This window comes from Leptonychotes weddellii, chromosome 6 (assembly GCF_054177405.1).
Source record: "Leptonychotes weddellii isolate Sample4059 chromosome 6, ASM5417740v2, whole genome shotgun sequence".
Classification (NCBI taxonomy): domain Eukaryota; kingdom Metazoa; phylum Chordata; class Mammalia; order Carnivora; family Phocidae; genus Leptonychotes; species Leptonychotes weddellii.
The window spans coordinates 102971396-102990175 of NC_138374.1; the positions used below are offsets into that span (position 1 = coordinate 102971396).

At 45.8% G+C, this 18780-nt stretch overlaps 1 protein-coding gene across 3 annotated transcripts in view; it reads left to right on the forward strand.

Moving 5' to 3' along the window:
* The window catches only part of PTPN14 (protein tyrosine phosphatase non-receptor type 14), a 192844-nt gene that overhangs the window by 165172 nt on the left and 8892 nt on the right, over positions 1–18780 (forward strand). For 2 of the 3 annotated variants that reach the window (XM_081824800.1, XM_081824799.1), the window contains exons 14-18: positions 3635–3778; positions 5120–5338; positions 8370–8498; positions 10468–10702; positions 14217–14380. In XM_081824800.1, the coding sequence (XP_081680926.1) occupies positions 3635–3778; positions 5120–5338; positions 8370–8498; positions 10468–10702; positions 14217–14380 (891 nt within the window). The remainder of the gene's footprint in view (positions 1–3634; positions 3779–5119; positions 5339–8369; positions 8499–10467; positions 10703–14216; positions 14381–18780) is intronic. The other variant, XM_081824801.1, reaches the window with a different exon arrangement.

The window sequence follows — 18780 nt, forward strand, 5'->3', positions numbered from 1 at the left end:
CAGGCGCCCCTGTTGTTGCTACTTTAAAAAAAAAAAACCAAACTTCAGATTACCATTGCTGCTTGTTCTGGAAATTTTCACTCCCTTAAAAAGTGCAAAATCATTTCATTACAACTAAGCAGACCCTCCTTGACTTCTCCTCTGCAGGTACCACATCTCTACCGTAAGGTAGCTGGCACTTAGGAACTCCAGAGTGGCTGCCAAGTTAAAATTTGCTTCGAGGGGGTTCTTAGACTCCCTTCTTTTATAAGTCTCCCTGCACCCCAGTGGGTAATCAAGCTGAGAGAACAGTTAAAGGTCAAAGTTTTAAGGAAGCCGCGTTTTGGGGTCCAGGGATCTAATCTGTAGCAACATTACTTTATTTTTTAAATTTTTTTTAAAGATTTTACACACAGCGAGAGAGGGAACACAAGCAGGGGGAGTGGGAGAGGGAGAAGCAGGCTTCCCGCGGAATAGAGAGCCCGATGTGGGGCTCGATCCCAGGACCCTGGGATCATGACCTGAGCGAAGGCAGACGCTTAACGACTGAGCCACCCAGATGCCCCTGTAGCAACATTATTACTTTAGACAAATTTTCAGAACATTCCCAGCAGCTCCGATTTGGCCCTGAGTAGAGTAGCGCTAAGAATTTGGTACAGGCATAACTTTTTCCACTTTTTGCAAACCTAGAGGGAAATTGTGAAAGATGTGCTTGTGCCTCTGGCCAATAAAACCATTTGGCTGGGGGATGGAATGAAACACGGGGGTGGTGCCATGGGGGCGAGCTTTCCCAGCTTGGAAAAAGTCATGCATTGGTAGAAATGGATTTTCAGCACGTCTTGGCCCCAGGGGCTCCTTTACCACAACTCAAGAACCTGTCAGTTCGAGCATTCGGCTCTGCTGTTTCCCCTGCTGATTTGATGTTTATTGACACCTACATGGTCCCGTAGCTTCATGGTGGTCATCTTCATCCTCTCCTCTTGTTACCTGTGTTCATCAAAACCCTGGATCCATACCCATGGTTCTGACTCCCTACACAGAGCTTCATGCATCATCACAGAGAAGCAAGGGAGTGTCCACTGTTTTTCCTGCGTGCTCTCCCACCCCATCCATATGGATAATAGCAAATAACTGATTTCACCCCTTAATTGTAGCTCAGGAACATCATTACCCCATCCCTACTTCATTTTCCCATTGATTCTTCCCCCCCCCCCCCCCAAATTATATATACTCAGGAGCTCAGGGACTGCTGCCCTTGGCTGGTGTCTTGACCTTAGAGAAGGACTAGGAGGTTCTTCAGTGAGCCACTGTGTCAGTGAGTGGCTCTGAAGGTTGGGATGGTTCTCCATCTGCTCTTTTTTATCAAGAAACTCCCCCCCCCCCCTCCCCCCCGTGCCCTTCCCACATCTCAGATGCTCTTCTGCCCTCCCCACCATGGGCGGCTTGTGCCTGGCTTGTTAGGAATGGGTAAGAATGGAGAAAGCTGTCCAGGCTTCTCTAGGATAAGAAAACAGAAAATTTAACCAAAGGGGAACTGGAGGGGGACAGGTATGGTGAGAATGTCCCCTGTGGGCAACTCTCCATAATTTTGGAGCCACTTGTCTCATTGATGGATGATTCAGGCCCGCTGTTGTGGTAGGGTCCTCCTTCTGGCTTCTGCTGCCGTGAGCACATTTCACTGTTTGTAGCCCCTGAACCCCAAATCGGGTGCCAGGAACAGAAAAGGCCAAATCAGATTTTTGAGTTACTTATTTTTTATCTCTGGTAACAAGCTGATAGGATAGGTGAGAAGGAACTAAGAGAAGTCGTTTATCGCTGGGGTTTCGGTTTTCAGTAGGTAACTAGTAATCCTTTCCTGAGAAAGACATGTTAGTTACTTTTTGCCTTAGGCCTCGTTAGTGTCACCTTATGGTACAGATGGGAAGGAAGCAGAAGGACTGTTTGGAGGACCTTAGGGACATTTTTTTTCCCCAAAATGATTGCTTTTCTCAGAATTTTGCAAAGGAAGTGAAATGTTCCCATTTAAATGAGGTGACGGGGAGAAAATTATTTCTCACAGACACAGACTAATAAGCAGACGAACAAAAGCCCAAAATTGAAATCTGGAATCTTCAAAATCTTCCTGGGATTGAGAGGCCAGGGCCATTCTTTTGGCTGAAGGTGAAATCCGCCTTTTCTCACTTTCCCACAGTTAGTCTTCCTCTGAGATATTCCTTTAGTTTGTCTGCTGGGTCGGTCCTGTCACTGGATGAAGCATCTTATTGGCGGCCGTCACTCAGAAGGGCCAGAGCTCCGTTCTGACTAGGTGACATTGAGAGGCTGATGGGATGCATGTGGGGTTCTAATGCCCGCCCGTCCCCCGACACTTGGAATAATCCGCTAACCCTTTGTCCTCCACCAGCACCATGGCTCCATCACCACACCTCTCGGGGGAGTAACTTTTTAAATGATAGCCTCAGGAAAAAAAAAAAACACCTTAAGCCTTGAAGAGAAACCAGGGATAAGATGACCCCCTTCACCTGTGGCAGCCAAAGGAATCTACAGAACGGTTTCACTTCTGTTAGGATCAAAATCTTAAATGCTGTTTAACTCCTCTGCTCGTATGCTTTAGGAAGTTCTGCTATTCTTCTACCTTCTAAGACAAAACTATTTTTGGGAAATGCTCTCACTGGCTAGCCTGAGTATAAAAGGAGATTTCTTTTATAACTCAGTCTGTTTAGGGGGCACAAGAAAGCACAGCAGTAGACATAACAACCAGAACCTTGACTGATCCAGTTTCAGAATGTTGGTGCAGGTGAGGATGGAGAGGAAATCAAAATGCCACAAACAGGGGCCACGCATTGACCTCCAACCCTTTCCCAGAATGGGCTGCTTAGCCCCCAAATCCATATTCTCCCATAGCTGTGTCCCATTCAGTCCCACCCTGGTCATTGGGAGCCATGGTGCCCATTCCTTGGGGCCTTTTGGACACAGCAGGAGGGGTGATGCCTCATGGGTCATGTTAGATGACCACAGACTTTGGTCTTGGCAAATCTGCTAACCCACATCAGCCCTCGTACCGGGGATGGTATCCCAGGGACCAAAGCTTCAATATAGGATTGACATCCTCCATCTCAGGCCCTCAGAATGGAAACTTGGGAAGGTTGTTTTTTATGGCTTATGAATCTAGATTTCTTAACAATGCAGCCAACAATGTTTATAGATTTTTTTTATCACTTAATCTGTATAAAAGGTCCATCACTGTGACTGGATTGGATTGTTCATGATGCTTTTTCTCTTTCCCTCGTCCTGTCTTCCTTCAGCCCTTACCTTCCGGAAGTGTCTTGCTAGTACACAGTTTTGCTTTTTTTTTTTTTGCTTTTTTTCCTTTTTGAGTGAGCCGCACGACAGGGGGGTATTTGCATGGAGTCTTTGCTCTTACTTGTTTGTTAGTTCATTCATTCATCCATTTTTAGATAAAAGCTCAGGAGTCCCGGAGGAACTGGCTTCCGCAGCACAGTGGGAATAATGGGAAGGCTGTGTTTGAATTTGCCCCACTAATGGTAGATTGTCTGCATTCCTTGGCTGGGGAGTTACAGATTTGGGGAGATTAAAACACATTCCAGCATTCTACCCGTATAATAAACAATGAGAACATGCCTTTTCTTGCCACAAGAATCTAGAGAAGCAGAAGATGGCAAGTCTGGAGGCGCAGAAGCGGCCGCTCATGTTGGCAGCATTGAATGGACTCTCGGTTGCCCGGGTCTCAGGGCGGGAAGAGAGTCGAGCTGATGCCACCCGAGTTCCCATGGATGAGAGGGTAAGCGCTGGGCTTGTCAAATGTGTGATTCATGCTCTGTGGTCTTGGGATTCCAGAGCTCTCTCCTTGCCCAAACATGCCAGCACTAAGGTTTGTTTGATGAATTAATTCTCCAATTTGAGCTTAGCAAGACCCGGTGTGTGCACTGTATTAAATTGATTCTTTCCAGCATCTCCAGTTTCTTTGTCGAGTCGGCATCACAATGCCTGCATAACGGGACCAGCCCCTAACAGGCTGCGTGGCCTTGGTCCAGTCATTCCGTTTCTTTGGGCCTGTTTCTGTTTTTGCAAAACGAAGAAGTTAAGCCATTACTGTAGGTCTCAAACCTCTATGAATTTTGTGAACCCTTTCTTAGGGAGTGATTATCTTACCCAGACACTTAAAGGATTCTTTAAGTGTTTGGCTGTAAAGGTGGCTGATTTATCATTGTTAGGATAATGCGTTGTGAGAACTTTGGTTTTGAAAAGCAGGAAGAAGATCCATGGTAGTGTTTTAGAGGTGAAGAAAGGTGTTCCTTTAGTTCCTGAAATTCCTGTCCGGTTAAGAAACACGTGTAAAAAAAAATTTTTTTTAAGACCTTTATTTATTTGACAGAGAGCGACAGCGAGAGAGGGAACACAAGCAGGGGGAGGGGGAGGGGGAGAAGCAGGCTTCCCGCCGAGCAGGGAGCCCGATGCGGGGCTCGATCCCAGGACCCCAGGATCATGACCTGAGCCAAAGGCAGACGCTTAACAACTGAGCCACCCAGGCACCCCGAAACGTGTAAATTTAATAGAGTGCTAGTACCATTCCTGTTTTAGATTTCTGTCAGCATATATGAAGTATTAGAAAGGTTTTAAAGGCAGAAGGGACTTTAGAGGAATCCCCATTTAATCCAGTGAATACCATGTTTGTATAATTAGTTTGGCCATGGGAAAAATAAAAGAATCTCATCCTCAGAACTGGGGAACTATGGACCAGTATCATCTTAAATTTAGCTCAAAAAAAAAAAAAAACCGCTCTGGAAGTGGAGAAAAGGATGATGTTTGGATAATTGAGATGAACATTCTTCTTATCACTAGGACTTTAAACAGAGGTGTTAATAACGAAAATAGTGATGTTGAATTTCAGTTCTTGCCTGGCCTTACTGACCGGTTCTGTTTAAAGCATGAGTGAGAAGGAAACTGGTTACTAGGCCAGAGAAACTAGCAATATGGTGAATAAGGAGACCGAAATAATCAAGCATTCATTGTATGTCCTGAAACTGCTTATTAACACGATCACTGCAGATATTTAAAGGAATCTGACTTGGAGTTTTTGGATAAGGTAATCCAGAGAGCTGAAGGTTAATTTCTGTTGCAGTTCAGAACCCTGAAGAAAAAGCTAGAAGAGGGAATGGTGTTCACAGAATACGAGCAGATTCCAAAGAAGAAGGCGAACGGCATTTTCAGCACGGCTGCTCTGCCCGAAAACGCCGAGCGAAGCCGCATCCGCGAAGTGGTCCCCTATGAGGAGAACAGAGTGGAGCTGATCCCGACCAAAGAGAATAACACAGGTTACATTAATGCCTCCCACATCAAGGTGAGAAGGGGAGTGTGTTGGGGAGGCTTGAGGAAGATCGCTGGGTTAGGGGCAAAAATGCAGGGAGAAAAAAAAATCGTAAGGCTCCGGCTGAGCATCTTGGCTTGTCCCCAGTCCCCGAGGGAGTGGTTTGAACTCCTGTGCGTCTCAGTCAGCTGGAAGGGCATGTCTGTCTCTGCAGAGAGAAGGAAGCCTCGCAGCCTCAGGGAAAACCTCAGGTCAGCTGTTTTTGCAGCCTGCTCACCACAGAGGGTTTCACTTTTTCCTGAGTTATAACTCTCCCTAATGCTCACAGGGAAAAGCTGAGGATTGTCCTCTTCAGTTAGTAATTAGCACATGATGGAGACTTTGGAAGTTGCAGGCATTGTATTTCTCCTGTCAATGAAGTTTTTAGGATGTTCAGGAGCAACGGAAACTTACCAGTTCTCCCTGGTACTTCTACCGGTTATGTGCTGTCCTGCTAAGGTCCCAAATTTGCATGTTATTTAGAAGAGTGGATTCATTTAAACACAAGCCAGAAAGGTGTGGTTGATAGTGACTCTTGCAAGATTGACTGCATTATTCAGTGCATGAATATCGTTAAATTTTTTGTTGGTATTTCAGATACTTCAAATCTTCACATCTCAGTATTTCATCAACTTTAAAATTAGCGTAGCTCGACCCCAGCTAGAATTTAGAGTTCTAGATACATGTGTATGTATATGGTTAAATGCTTTCTAAATGGCTTACCTTCCTCAGCCTTCCTAGTAACAGAACATAGTTCCTTAGAATGTCACTGTAAATGCACTGACCTCCAAAGTGGGAGAATTTATTCATATACTAATATTACAGCAGGATGTTTTTAAATAATACACAGTTCATGTTATTAGTCCTTTATGATCATAACCTTATAAATCTGTTTCTGGCCTTGTTGGAGTTATTTCCTTTCTTCATTGGACTTTCCAACTGTAGCTGAATTTTTGGTAGTTTCCTTTGAGCTTCTAAAATACAGCCAGATGTCTGGTGCATGTATCCATCAAATAGTTGCAGGACAGAATAGGAAAAGAATACTGTGGTTGGATGGAGGGGTTTTGTACACGGAGCATAGACAACTACATGTATATTTTTAAGTACCAGAAAGTACTGTCAAAAAATGTAAAGGAGTAACAATTGTGGATCATATTGGGTACTTTAGTTTAATTTTTGAGAGTGAAAACTAAAACTATAAAAAATGAACCTCAGGAAACTCTCACGTAAACTGACACTAGTCAGTTTCCTGGGCTTAATTTAGATTATGAAATAATAACCAAAATAACGAACCAAACAAAGATAAAAATCACACAGCTGCTCCTTGATAGAATGTCTTTGGAATCTGACATAGCTATACTGTGCTATCTTCTTCTTTGGGCCAAATATCCTTCACCATTTTCCATCTGCTCTTGCCCATTGGGTATTGTTAACAGAAGCATCCCCTTTCTCTCTATTCTCCGAGGCTTACATTTCATCTTGTGGATCTGAGTTAGACATGGGTGCATTTAATAGACCCATAGAGCTTGCAAGAACTTGTCCTTGTGTTTTTGGAATAGAGTTGTATATCTTGCCAATGTTTTCTCCCTGGGTTCCAAGCAGCTATTAACACAGAGCAGAGATTGATTTGCTCCAGAGGTAGAATCATCACATCTGTGAAATCTACCTCAGTAGCATTGGTTGTTGTGTTTTTAATGCAGTTTTTAATGCCCTCCTGTCAATACTTGGAATTTGCTGAAAGGCCCCAGGCAGCCGCATACTCTGGAAGTATTTATGGTTCCTATATGTTGGGTGCCAGAGAGGCTAATGTCTAAAATCACAATTCCACAGATAAACGAAACTCCTGGCCAGCCAGCCAATATATGAATGTTATCTCCCACCAGTACTTGGAAAATGGATTTTGCTTGCCAGCTTTTGACCTAAACATGTCTTGTGTAATGAGACAATAACTGACATTGTTTTTGTTGGAATCCAGTTAGTATATAGTTTCATAAAATAAATGAGGGAAAAAAGTTTCAAACAATGATCACTTCATGCTCCAAGAACTATCCAGAGATTTGCACTGGTGGACGTCTAAGGAGGCCTGACTTTGCACAGGAATGGAAAGGAACACAGAAAAAATGCACCCCCCCCCACCCCCGCCAAAGGGCACAGTTTCACCCTGACAGCATGACCTTCAACACTTTGGGCACAACTTCCTCATGACTCTCTGTCACTGATACTTAATAGCTGCAGAATTAGCCTCCCAAGATCACCCTGAGCTGCACGGGATAATGCTTTCATTATCCAAAATCATCTCATGACTCCGAAGTTTGTTTGGATACTGTGGTACTGCACAAGGGAGAAGTTAACAATCAAATACCATGTATTGTTGATTTAAGTGCATTTGTGCCACCTCCACTCTATATGGCACCACGGAGTAGCGGGAATGATGGAGGCTTACGACACAGTTCATAGCAGGTCATCGGTACAGAGACATCGCTTCCAAAGGGATGTTATTCCATGGAACACTTTTTTTTTTTTTAATTGTTTGAAAGGATGCCAGAGAGTACTGTGCCTCAAACTGTGGATCCCAGTATAATAGTGGGGTGTGAAATCACTTTAGTAATCAGGACCAGTTTGGAATTGTATGTGTGTGTTTTAAATAGACTAGATAGAGAAGAGGGAAGAATAGAAACGATCAAAGTACATTGCACATAGTAAGCACAAGTATTGTTTCTGTAACAAATTCTGTTGGGCTATACACAGCCTTAGGGTCATGTAATGTGTGTATGTTTTTAACACTCACTGGTTTGTATATAGTTGAAATTACAGACAAAAATTAGGTGTATTTTAATAGGCTTGAGTGGCAAAAAGTATTTTCATGTGAGAATGTGTCACCAGGCTTTTTGATAATGGCACTAACCCATCTGGCCAAAAAAATATTATCCGGGGTTTTCAGGTAGAGACGGATGGACCCACGGTCAGCAGGTTAACGCTGTCCTGGATTTGGGGTTCATTTACCCTTGCTTTCCTTGGTTTCCAGGTGGTGGTTGGTGGGGCAGAATGGCACTACATAGCTACTCAGGGGCCCCTGCCACACACATGTCATGACTTCTGGCAGATGGTGTGGGAGCAGGGAGCGAACGTGATCGCCATGGTCACTGCGGAAGAGGTAAGGGCACCGGGGGTACAGCTGTCTGTTCCCGGGGGTGGGGGGTGGCCAGAGATCGGCTTTGCATCTGGTGACCTCGCTGCCTCACCCTGCTTCCTACAGCACCATTTCTCTGCAAATCCTTTTTCTCTCTGGCACCCATTTCTTTTCTCTTCTCCTACATAGACTTGTTTTATTTCCCAAAGATGATTGATTGTCGTATCCCATTTTCATCCAGCTCTTTAGCGCTTTTCCTTAGACTGCCATAAACTAAAATCAATCAGACAAATAAGAACCAAACTTCGGTTCAGCCAGCTCACTTTTGTGTGCCAAACAAAGCAATCATCTTTCCCCTGGAATTTGAGGGAGAACTTTGGGGCTGCTGTGGGAAAATCGGCACATGTTCCCCACCTCGGGCGTAGCCAGCCCCACACGCCTTCATGCTTATCAGCTGAAAAGAGACCAGAAACTGTTGTTCCTGTAGAGGTCTCTCTATTCTTTGGGGAGAGGGGGAAAAAAATCTTTTTCTGTCTTTGCCAAGCCAAACATAGTTTTTCTGTTGTAACTAGAGAACTCTGCGTGGTGTTATAAAAACTGGCGCACAGCACTGTTCAACCTAGTGGTTTGCTCGGAGCTTGCCGCCTTTAAGGGAAGGAGTTTTGTGTTTCTTCTCTTGTCACATCCTCCATTTTTTTTTTTTATTTTAACCCCTTGCTTCTCTTCCTTTCATGAAATTTTAACTTCTGTTTTGAAGTCTTTTAAGGGACCAGCTTCATCTGTCTTTCACCAGTATCTATGGTAAGGCATACCCCCTTCCTACAGAGTTTTAACGGGTGGGGAGCAGTGAACACGTTTCCTTCATTGACCGTTCTGAGCAGTTGCTTTCCAGAACCGCCCCTTAAGAAGATAGTGGTGAAAGGCACTTCAAGCCCTTTAAAGCCAGTGGTGCTTCTCTCAGCTGACCCGTATGACCTTCCCATGAAGAGTAAATTCTCCATAAAATCTCTAGAATTGTTTTATCGTCTTATCAAATCTCATTCCTGGAAGGGATTCATTCAGCTCAATGTAGTGTGTCATCTGTGCTGATCTCCCGGGCATGGTGGCCGACAAGATAGGCGTGATCCCTGTCCCCAGGGAGCTTCTGTCCTGGTGGGAGGGACCATACAAAATGAACAAATACAGGAAGCTCATTAGGAGTCACGGCCACCCACGAAGGAAGTGGAAGGGAGGATGGGATAGAGAGTGGTGGGGGTGCTGGTTTCAATCAGATGTACAGCCATGGGCCCTCCGAGGAGGTTGCAGTTGAGCTGAAAGGGTGACCAGAAGGCCGGCCTGACAGACACGAAGGCTGGTGATCTGTGTGGCCGCCAAAGGCTTAGAGTCTCTTGGAATTTGTCATCCACTTGGACACTCAGGAGTGATAGAAATTGAAGCTCAACCTACTTTCACAGGATCGGTCAGTAAAAGAGGCAGGTGTCTTTCAGACTTAAGAAAGCAGGTTCAAGCAGGTGAGTCAGGGCAGGAGCGTTTGTGTCCCCCCGGGGGGGTGTGGCCCTGTAAGTGGGGGGGGCCATCCGAGCTCCTCCCACAGGTCTGCCCACTGCTCAGCCCTCCTCTGCCTCCTCCCACTTCCTGCTCTGGGGTTCCTTCCAGGCCACCGTCTGATCCACCCCCCACTCCAGTGACATAACTGTGCAAACCTTACAGATAGACCCCATTTTGTTCCTGCTTCTGGCCCCTCTCCACTAGCTCTTCTGCGACTGCAGCTCGGTTGTCAGTCTTCTGAGTATTTCCTTGCTGTAACTACCCTCGTGAAGCTTATTAGCTCTTAGCGTCAATGCATGGGATCTCCCCTGTGATGGAGACTGCACAGTGCCCTGAATTCGTGACCTAGAAGCTACTCGCATTTCCTCTGTCCTCAGATTTTAAGATGAAGAGGATAAGAGCTTCCCCTGACTTATTTCCAGTTTTGCTTTTGTGTGTGATTCAGGAAGGCGGAAGAACCAAGAGCCACCGATACTGGCCCAAACTGGGTTCCAAGCATAGCTCGGCCACCTACGGCAAGTTCAAGGTCACCACAAAGTTCCGAACAGATTCCGGTTGCTATGCAACCACAGGCTTGAAAGTCAAGCACCTTTTGTCTGGGCAGGAAAGGACGGTGTGGCATTTGCAGTATACGGACTGGCCAGATCACGGCTGCCCAGAGGATGTCCAGGGATTTTTATGTAAGTTTTTTCTTTGCAGTCGGAATTTTACCAGCTGCCTCCATGGTCTCTGATCAGTTGGAAGTGAAATGTAAAGAGAAGATGTTTTCTCATAAGTGGCAAAAATACTATGTCATTGAAGTATATGTCCCTCCATATGGTATGAACAGAGAAGAATACATGTCATTTATCATAGTCTCCTTACCTTTTACCCAAATAAGCTGAAACTGTGGTAAACTAGTTCATTCTATCTTGATGTAGGCTTTTGGGTATTCAATAAATGGCTACTCTGACAGATGTCACATATCTGAGCCTTGGAAACATTATGTTAAGTAGAAGAAACCAGACACAAGAGGACAAACATTGTATGATTCCATTTTAATGAAGTACCCAGAATTGAAAACTTCACAGAGGTAGAAAGGGGGAGTAGAGAATAGAAAGTTATTGTTTGATGGGTACAAAGTTTCTGTTTGGGGCAATGGAAAAATTCTAGAAATGGATCCCGGTGATAGTTACACAACCCTGTAAAAAAGACTTATTTTTTATTTTTCATGGGGGTTTGTGTCTCATAAGCCCTGCATTTCCCTTCCGTATAGCAGAAATCTCAATGAGTACTTTCTGGTTACCTCTGATTAAGATACGGGGAATTATTGAAATCAGCTTGTTTTTGAAACCATCATTTTTGAATTCATCCATATATTTCTGAGAGAGTATGGTTTCCTTAGAAGCTCATTGACCTAGAATATATGCAATACTCTGTTTGAAAAGCCAGAAGTTGAGTGTGTGCCCACTGCATTGCAGGCTGTGGACCAGGCTCTCACCGTCTCTGTTTTGAAGGCACTCCCGGGCTCATGAGAAAGGCAGGCCAGTGAGGACAGTCCGGGGGCTGAGATCTGACACTACCGCCATCTGCTTTTTGGAAATGGCTACAGTGCTCCCCTTCCTTTCCCACAGTCTGGCCTAACTGTCCTGCACTTGTGGGGACACCCCATTCCTGCCTCTCCCAGTGAGGCCTCGGCTCTCGGCAGATTTCTTACCGAGATGTTGTTGACTGTCCAGCTGAGAGCAGACAGCAGTGGGAACATCACCTGGAGGTTGGATCACGCCAAAGCCTTGATTTTGGTTTGATATTTACTTAGAATTGGGGTATGCGCAGAGGAGAAGGGGGAGAGAGAGAGAATACGTTTCCAAGGAACTATCAGTACCATTTCAGCAAGTTCCAGCGGGAAGCTTCTGACGTATAGTGTTCACTGACGCGAGGACTTCCTTTCCCACTGGGGCAGTTATGATGGGACTTGAGGGGCGGCGGTCGCTGACAGAGACCAGGAGAGGGATGGGAATCAGAGGACCTAGAGCACGGTCTAGAGAGGGCTAGTGCCTCGCCCGAGGTCAGTTACCTGTAGCTCCAAATATTCCTAAGGAGGGCAGGGACCTTTGTAGAACTTTCTTTCCTCTAACAGTGCTCTTTTTAATTTTTTTTTTTTTTCTGGTAATCGTTTGCTAATTGATTTACTAGAATTATCTCCAAGATGCAGAAAATGGAAACAATAAAAGTAGATCAGTTTGATGATTGGTGAACAACTCTGATAGAAGATTGAGTCTATAAGGTGATGAAAATTATAGTCCGATCTTCTCAATCAGAACCAATTTAAGGAAGGCCCATCTAAATTACTGAAAAACAGAGACTGTTTTTTAAAAGATTTATTTATTTTTTATTTTGGAGAGAGAGTGGGGTGGGGGCGGATGGGTGGGGAGGGGCAGAGGAAGAGGGGGAGAGAGAATCTCAAGCAGACTCCCTGGTGAGCACGGAGCCCCACGCGGGGCTGTCTCACGACCCTGAGATCATGACCTGAGCCAAAAACCAAGAGTCAGATGCGTAACGGACTGAGCCACCCAGGCGCTGCCATAGAGAATATTTTTAAACAATGTAAATTTAAGTGTGCTGGGGGGTGGGGGTCTTCGAAATGTTGGCTCCTCCAGGTTTTTAGGAATTTAAAAGGATTTTTGCCTGTGTTTAAATTAGATTCCCTGCAGGCAGGGGACTTAGGGCACATTGTCTTCCAGCCTGGAGAAGTCTTCACTGAGTTACAGCTTAAGGAACTTTATTAACGTGACTGCTAGAGAGAGCATCCATTTTAATCCAGTTTTTCTGTGTTTTATGAAATTCCACGTGGTGGTAGCATCTGCTTTATGGATCAATATTCCTTTTACTTCTCTTCTTAAATTTAGCACAAGAAAAGGCTCTCTTTTGTGTGTGAACGTTGCCTTTTTTGTCAGACAGAGAGTGCACGGTCACCAAATTTCTCTCCTCTTTTACAGAAATGTTGTGAGGAGAATTCCATGCACGGTATTTAGCTCACGTTGGTCCCAGATGGTAACTGCTCCGTCTGGTCATCTCAGATTGCCTTCCCTCTGTTTGGTTTTATTCTAGCTCATTTTACGTTACTGGTGGCGATGGCGATGGTGGTAATAGTTTATTTTGGTAAAACTACTTCAGGTGACTCTTTAATTGCATTAATGTTATAAAGGCAAATAGGAGTTCGTGTTACTGTATGTAAACAGATGCTTCTAAGTTACTAGACAGGTTTGAATTCACTTTTTTTTCTCTCCAACAATTTGAGCGCTTCCCCAGTCTTGTTTGCAATGCTGCATCGGGATGAGATTTTCTGAGTATCAAGAATCTTTAAATCCGTTTCTCCCCTGAGCTAGCTACTATAAAATCTCTATTACTAATTGACTTTTTCCGGTTCTTGGACTGTTTGAGGATTACATTTTATAGACTTTTCCTTTTTCTCATGCCCATGAACAAGAAAAATCATTAAGGCTTGTACTGCTGTAATTTTTCACTCATGCCCAATTGGAATAGTGAGCAGACCCCTGCACAGCCCTGCCGAGCCAGGCAGATGTCAGGAGGGACGTGAGAGGTGACAGGACCCCTCCACTCCACACACACGTTGCCTCCAGAAAGGGGAGGGCTCAACTTGAGCTGCTGACATGACCCATGGAATCTAAGCTGAAAAGCAGGAACCACCCCCCCAAGCCTATTTTAAAATCTAAAGACGAAGTCAAGCCTCAGTTGACATTCACTCATTCAGTGAGGGGAAGGAGGAAGGGGCAGATGGATGCTCTTCCCACCAGAAATTGGCTCTGACAGGTGGGCGTTTCAAGGGGACCTAGCTGGTGTTCTGATCCCAGTCTGTTAATAGTAGGAATTGCTGTAAGTAATGTCGAGAATCATCTGCTTGGGGGACTTTGGGATTTGCAGAGGGAAAACAGAATTTAATTTTTAAAAAAGAACTATTTAAAGAACAAATTTTCCCGTGGACTAATTGACTCCCAGCTGGTCCTCTCTGGATCCAGGACCGTACCGTGGGTACCCGCCAAATAATTACGGTCTTGTAAGAACTGTAAATTACCGTCACTTAAAAAACAAAACAAAACAAAACAAGAGTCACCCTCCGTTTCCCACCCCCCACCTTCTCGTACGCAAAGCCACGTAGGACTTTGGTGACGGGATTTGCGTTTCGTCTTGCAGCCTACTTGGAGGAGATCCAGTCGGTCCGGCGCCACACCAACTGCATGCTGGAAGGCCCCCGGAGCCTGCACCCCCCGATCGTTGTCCACTGCAGCGCGGGTGTGGGGCGGACCGGCGTGGTCATCCTTTCTGAGCTGATGATCTACTGCCTGGAGCATAATGAGGTGAGTCATTCGCCACTTTCCCGAATACTCCACCTTGGGGACAAATGGACACCGCGGCCAGACCTTCCCCGGGGCCCTTTTCATTTCCTGTCTTCTGACAAGAGTTTTCCAGATCCATGATTCCTAGTTGGCCTCTGACATTTACAGGCTTTCCTATTGTCCGCCTTTCTCTGCTCCGTGTAGACACGCAGATAACACACGCAAGAAAGCGATGAACGTGTGAGATAGGAAACACTGAGAAAGTCCGCTCTGCATCACGTCTGCTTCCAGGAGGCTAGTGTTGTGCAGCCAGTCTGGTTTTATCGTGGATCGTCTTCCACGGTGGGTTATCTGGTCACAGGTCGTCTAGATGCGACTTGCGCTTCTGGGACGTGTTTTGGCTGAAATCCTATGTGAAAATGTGTATACGGGATCAGTGTCTTTCATTCTTCAGAGGGAGGTTTAATTTAAAGAGGGTCATTTGCTCTCGTCGAGGCGGGCAGTGGGGTAGCACAGCAGGGTCGAGCCTCTGAGCGCACAGACATGGCCTGCCTGTGCCGGGGCTGGACACCTCGCTCTTCTCCCCACAGAGGGGAGCTGCGGCTGTGGGGCGTCCCCCTGCTGCTCGAGGCCAGGGAGTCGTATGGAGGGGCTTTGGATTTCATGGAGAGGAGATCAAATCAAATCCGAGGCTAAAGAAGCATTCTTCTGCCTTCTATTCACATGGGTCTTTGGGGGTTTTAAATGGCTGTCGCTTATTTTGTTGATGTTCTTAGTTGGGGTCTTCAGAATAGCCGTGTAGAGGAGCCGGGCACATGTCAGTCGTCCTGCTTTAGAGAAAAGGAAACTGAGGCCCAGAAACAATTTAGTGACTTGTCCAGTGCCACATGGATCTCAAGCAGTGGTGCTAAGGTGAGAAGTGCAGTCTTCTACCTCCTGGCCCCGAGTTCTTTCCTGTCTTCACTCTGCCGGCAGATGCCAAGTGCCATTGGTTCTTGTCCCCTTCCCAAATTATACAGGGGTGCCTGGGTGGCTCAGTCGGTTAGGCGTCTGCCTTCAGCTCGGGTCGTGGTCCCAAGGTCCTGGGATCGAGCCTTGCTCAGCAGGGAGCCTGCTTCTCCCTCTCCTCCCTGCTCGTGCTCTCTCTCTCAATAAATAAATATTTTTTAAAAAATTAAAAAAGTATCTACAGCTTGGAGAATCCAAGGAAACTTGAAGTGGCTCATTAGTTGTTAAATTAGGGAATGTGACAGTGCACGTTCTGTGAGAGAATTGATACAATATATGGATTTACTCAGTAATATCAGTGGTTTGAAAATCAGATTAAATATTGCCCCCACGAAATGTGTTATATTGAAACTTCCAGGAAAACAATAAATACCAAGTTTGAACATGTTCAAAGGATTTTTAAACTCTCTGCCTATATATAGTTCATTTTGGAAACTTTGAATCCGTATATATGAATGTGCTGCTAAAAAGTAGAATCCGCGGGGCACGTGTGTGGCTCAGTCAGTTGGTTTTGGCTCAGGTCATGATCTAGGGGTCATGGAATCGATCTCTGCACTCAGCGGGGAGTCGTCTTCTCTCCCTCTCCCTTTCCCTTGCCTCCACCCTGCTCACACACTCTCTTTCTAAAATAGGTAAATCTTTAAAAAAAAAAAAAAAAAAAGTAGAATCGGGATTATACCAGAAGTTGCCTATTTTTAAAAACAAACAGACATTCTGTTGATGAGCAAAATGCCCATCACAGAATCCGCTGAGACTACCTAACAGGAATTTTGTCATCTTCTGTGAGTTTTTATCCTTTTGTCTCACATCATGAGATTTCTTGTTTGTTTGCTCACCTGTCACTTCTAGAAGTCTCTAGAAGGGTCTAGTAGACTGAACAGCTTGCCACTGAGTCCCAAATCAACTCAGTGCTGGGGAGATGGAAAGAGATGAAGTGGAATCAGGGTATATATGGCCTGAGTAAATCCAAGCTCCACTGGAGACCCCAGTGGCCTCCAGACGAGGAGGAAGGGCCTCATCATCATCCCCTCCCCACTTGGCCGTCTTACCACCCCCTTGTGTCACTGTCTTCCCCACAGTCCCCTTCTGTCTTGTCTGACATGAAAGATGGTTCTGTTCTGAGCTCTTTGGAGACCCATCAGAAGCTGAGCCTCAGTAATGTGATGACATGAAGGCTCATTGACCACCAGATGTTATTGGCCCAGTAGAACATAAACAGCACATGTCCAAGCCAGTGTGGTGCTGATTGAGGGATTCAGCCATTAGGGCCTCGCATGGACTTGGTGAGGGCTCAGGGTGATTAAATTCTCTACAGTGTGTCCAAACATAGTGGATTTCCTCAATGCCCAGTTGCATGCCAGAACATTCTTTGCTGGAACATGGTCAGTCCAAAAAGGACTTCTGTTCCCATTGATATTCAAAGATAGCAAGATGACTCATATTGTTCACTTCCCTTCCCCTAGCACAAATATAGCCAGCCTTATCTGTCCCATTTCCCATCACTGCTATTGGTAGATGGTTAGGGGAAAAAAAAGTTCTCTACTTTGTTCTGCTTCAGGCCTGGCTAGTAAGAGTGAAACCCTTATTTCAAGAGAAGAGTGGAACATGTTTACCTTTTTTGTTTGTTTTTTAAGCGAAGATTTTGGCAAATAAATATGAAATTGTATGTCCCATTTTTCTCTTCTCTCAACTTCCCTGCCTTCTTTTCCATGGCTTCTGGATTTAGCATACTTTATATTGTAGTCTGTAATCCATACAGTTTTAGTTTTGTCAGTGAAATGCCTTTTCTTTTTCCTGAAATAAAGATGCTTGCAGTGAGCTCAGGTAGCTGTGAGGTGGGGAGGGGAGGGAGCTCTCCCAGGCTGCTCTGCCAGGCCTCTTGGTGGCCCACCACTTTGGGTCCCTGAAGGTTAGCTTGACATTTTAATGCCTATACTTTTTTTCTAGAAAGCGTTAGTTTTATGGTTTGCGATACTCTCCCTTGCCCCCCTGGATTGAGCGCTCTGTCCTAGATTAGTTCCTAATAAAAGGTTAGGTTCTCACTAGCCAAATAATGAGATGTCTTATCTTGCTGCTTTTCTGAGTAAGTTATCCCTTCTTCATGGAGTAGAGAGGAGAAAATGCCTTCTAGACAAAACTGAGCCAACGCCAACTGCTGCATGATTCCTTGGGGTTAGGGACAGTGGACGGCAGAGACTCTGGGAATGAATCTTCAGGGCAACTAGGACTCTCATTGATGACCAGGGGAACTTTCTCTGTCGTGTTTCTAACCTGCCCCTTATCAGATAACATACCCTCTTGAGGGCTGTGTCTTCCAGGCTATTGAGATGGTAATGATCACGATGGTGGGTGGAGCTGGAGGTGCGGGAGGTGGCAGAGGTAGCCGAGGTGGGTGTCCTGGTGGTGCAGGGGATGATGGTGCGGGAGGTGGCAGAGGGGAAGGGGGTGATGACAGTGACAACAATGACAGCATTACAGGAACAACCACCAACCTATACGAGTGTTCACCATGTGCCAACACCAATCTAGGAGCCTTACAACTCAAGTAGCCTTCACAGTAACCCTCTGAGAGAGGTCCCAGTGATGCCCGTGGGGGACAGATTCCGAGCCACAAGGTGATGAAGGGACGTGTCCGTCCCACAGCCAGGAAGTGTGACGGCCGGGGTTTGGCAGATGAAGCCCGACCCGAGCTCGTGTGACCCAGCCTCACTGTCAAAACCTTGGCGGGAACAGGGGAGCAGCAGCTTTAACCTCTCCTTGTATCTTGTATCTTCAGCGCCCAACTCAGCAATGCCCATCAGGCAGTGGGTTCTTATATAAGTTCACTGTTCGGTGCCTCTGGGTTGGACATCATGGTGTTCGTCACTCTGGAGGATCGTCTAGGCAAAACCCACTAGTTCGCAGCTTATGCTGTGGGCTGTAGATTTGGACGAACAGTTTGAGGATTCACATGCCTTTTTCTCTTTCCTTATTCCTGGGGACTTGCCTCTGTCGCCCTGAAGTCTGTGCTGCGCATTATTTAACTGTTTTTGGAGAAGAGCAACTAAGAAGGCTGGCGTGTGCTGTGTCATGGCTACACAAAGTTTGGAAGTAGCTGAAATGACTTGTAAAAGTAAAGTAAGAAAAGACCTACAGCTGAGTTTGTACTATTCGGCCTCCAGTGGTTGCTCCGTCCTCCATAACTTCACGGGGGTGGTGTTGCCAGGGGGCGGGGGGTAGGGATGGGGGGCTCCCGGAGTAGGGGCAGTATGCCGAGGCCACGCTGGCTTTGCGGACTCTGTGATGCTTCTGCCCTGGCTGGGCCAGGAGGATGGAAATGACTCGACGGAGCCTCTGGTCTGCTCGGACACCGATGAGCCGCCATATGAATTCGCTTCCGTTGAAGCTGGTTCTGTATTCGCAAAGAATTGACA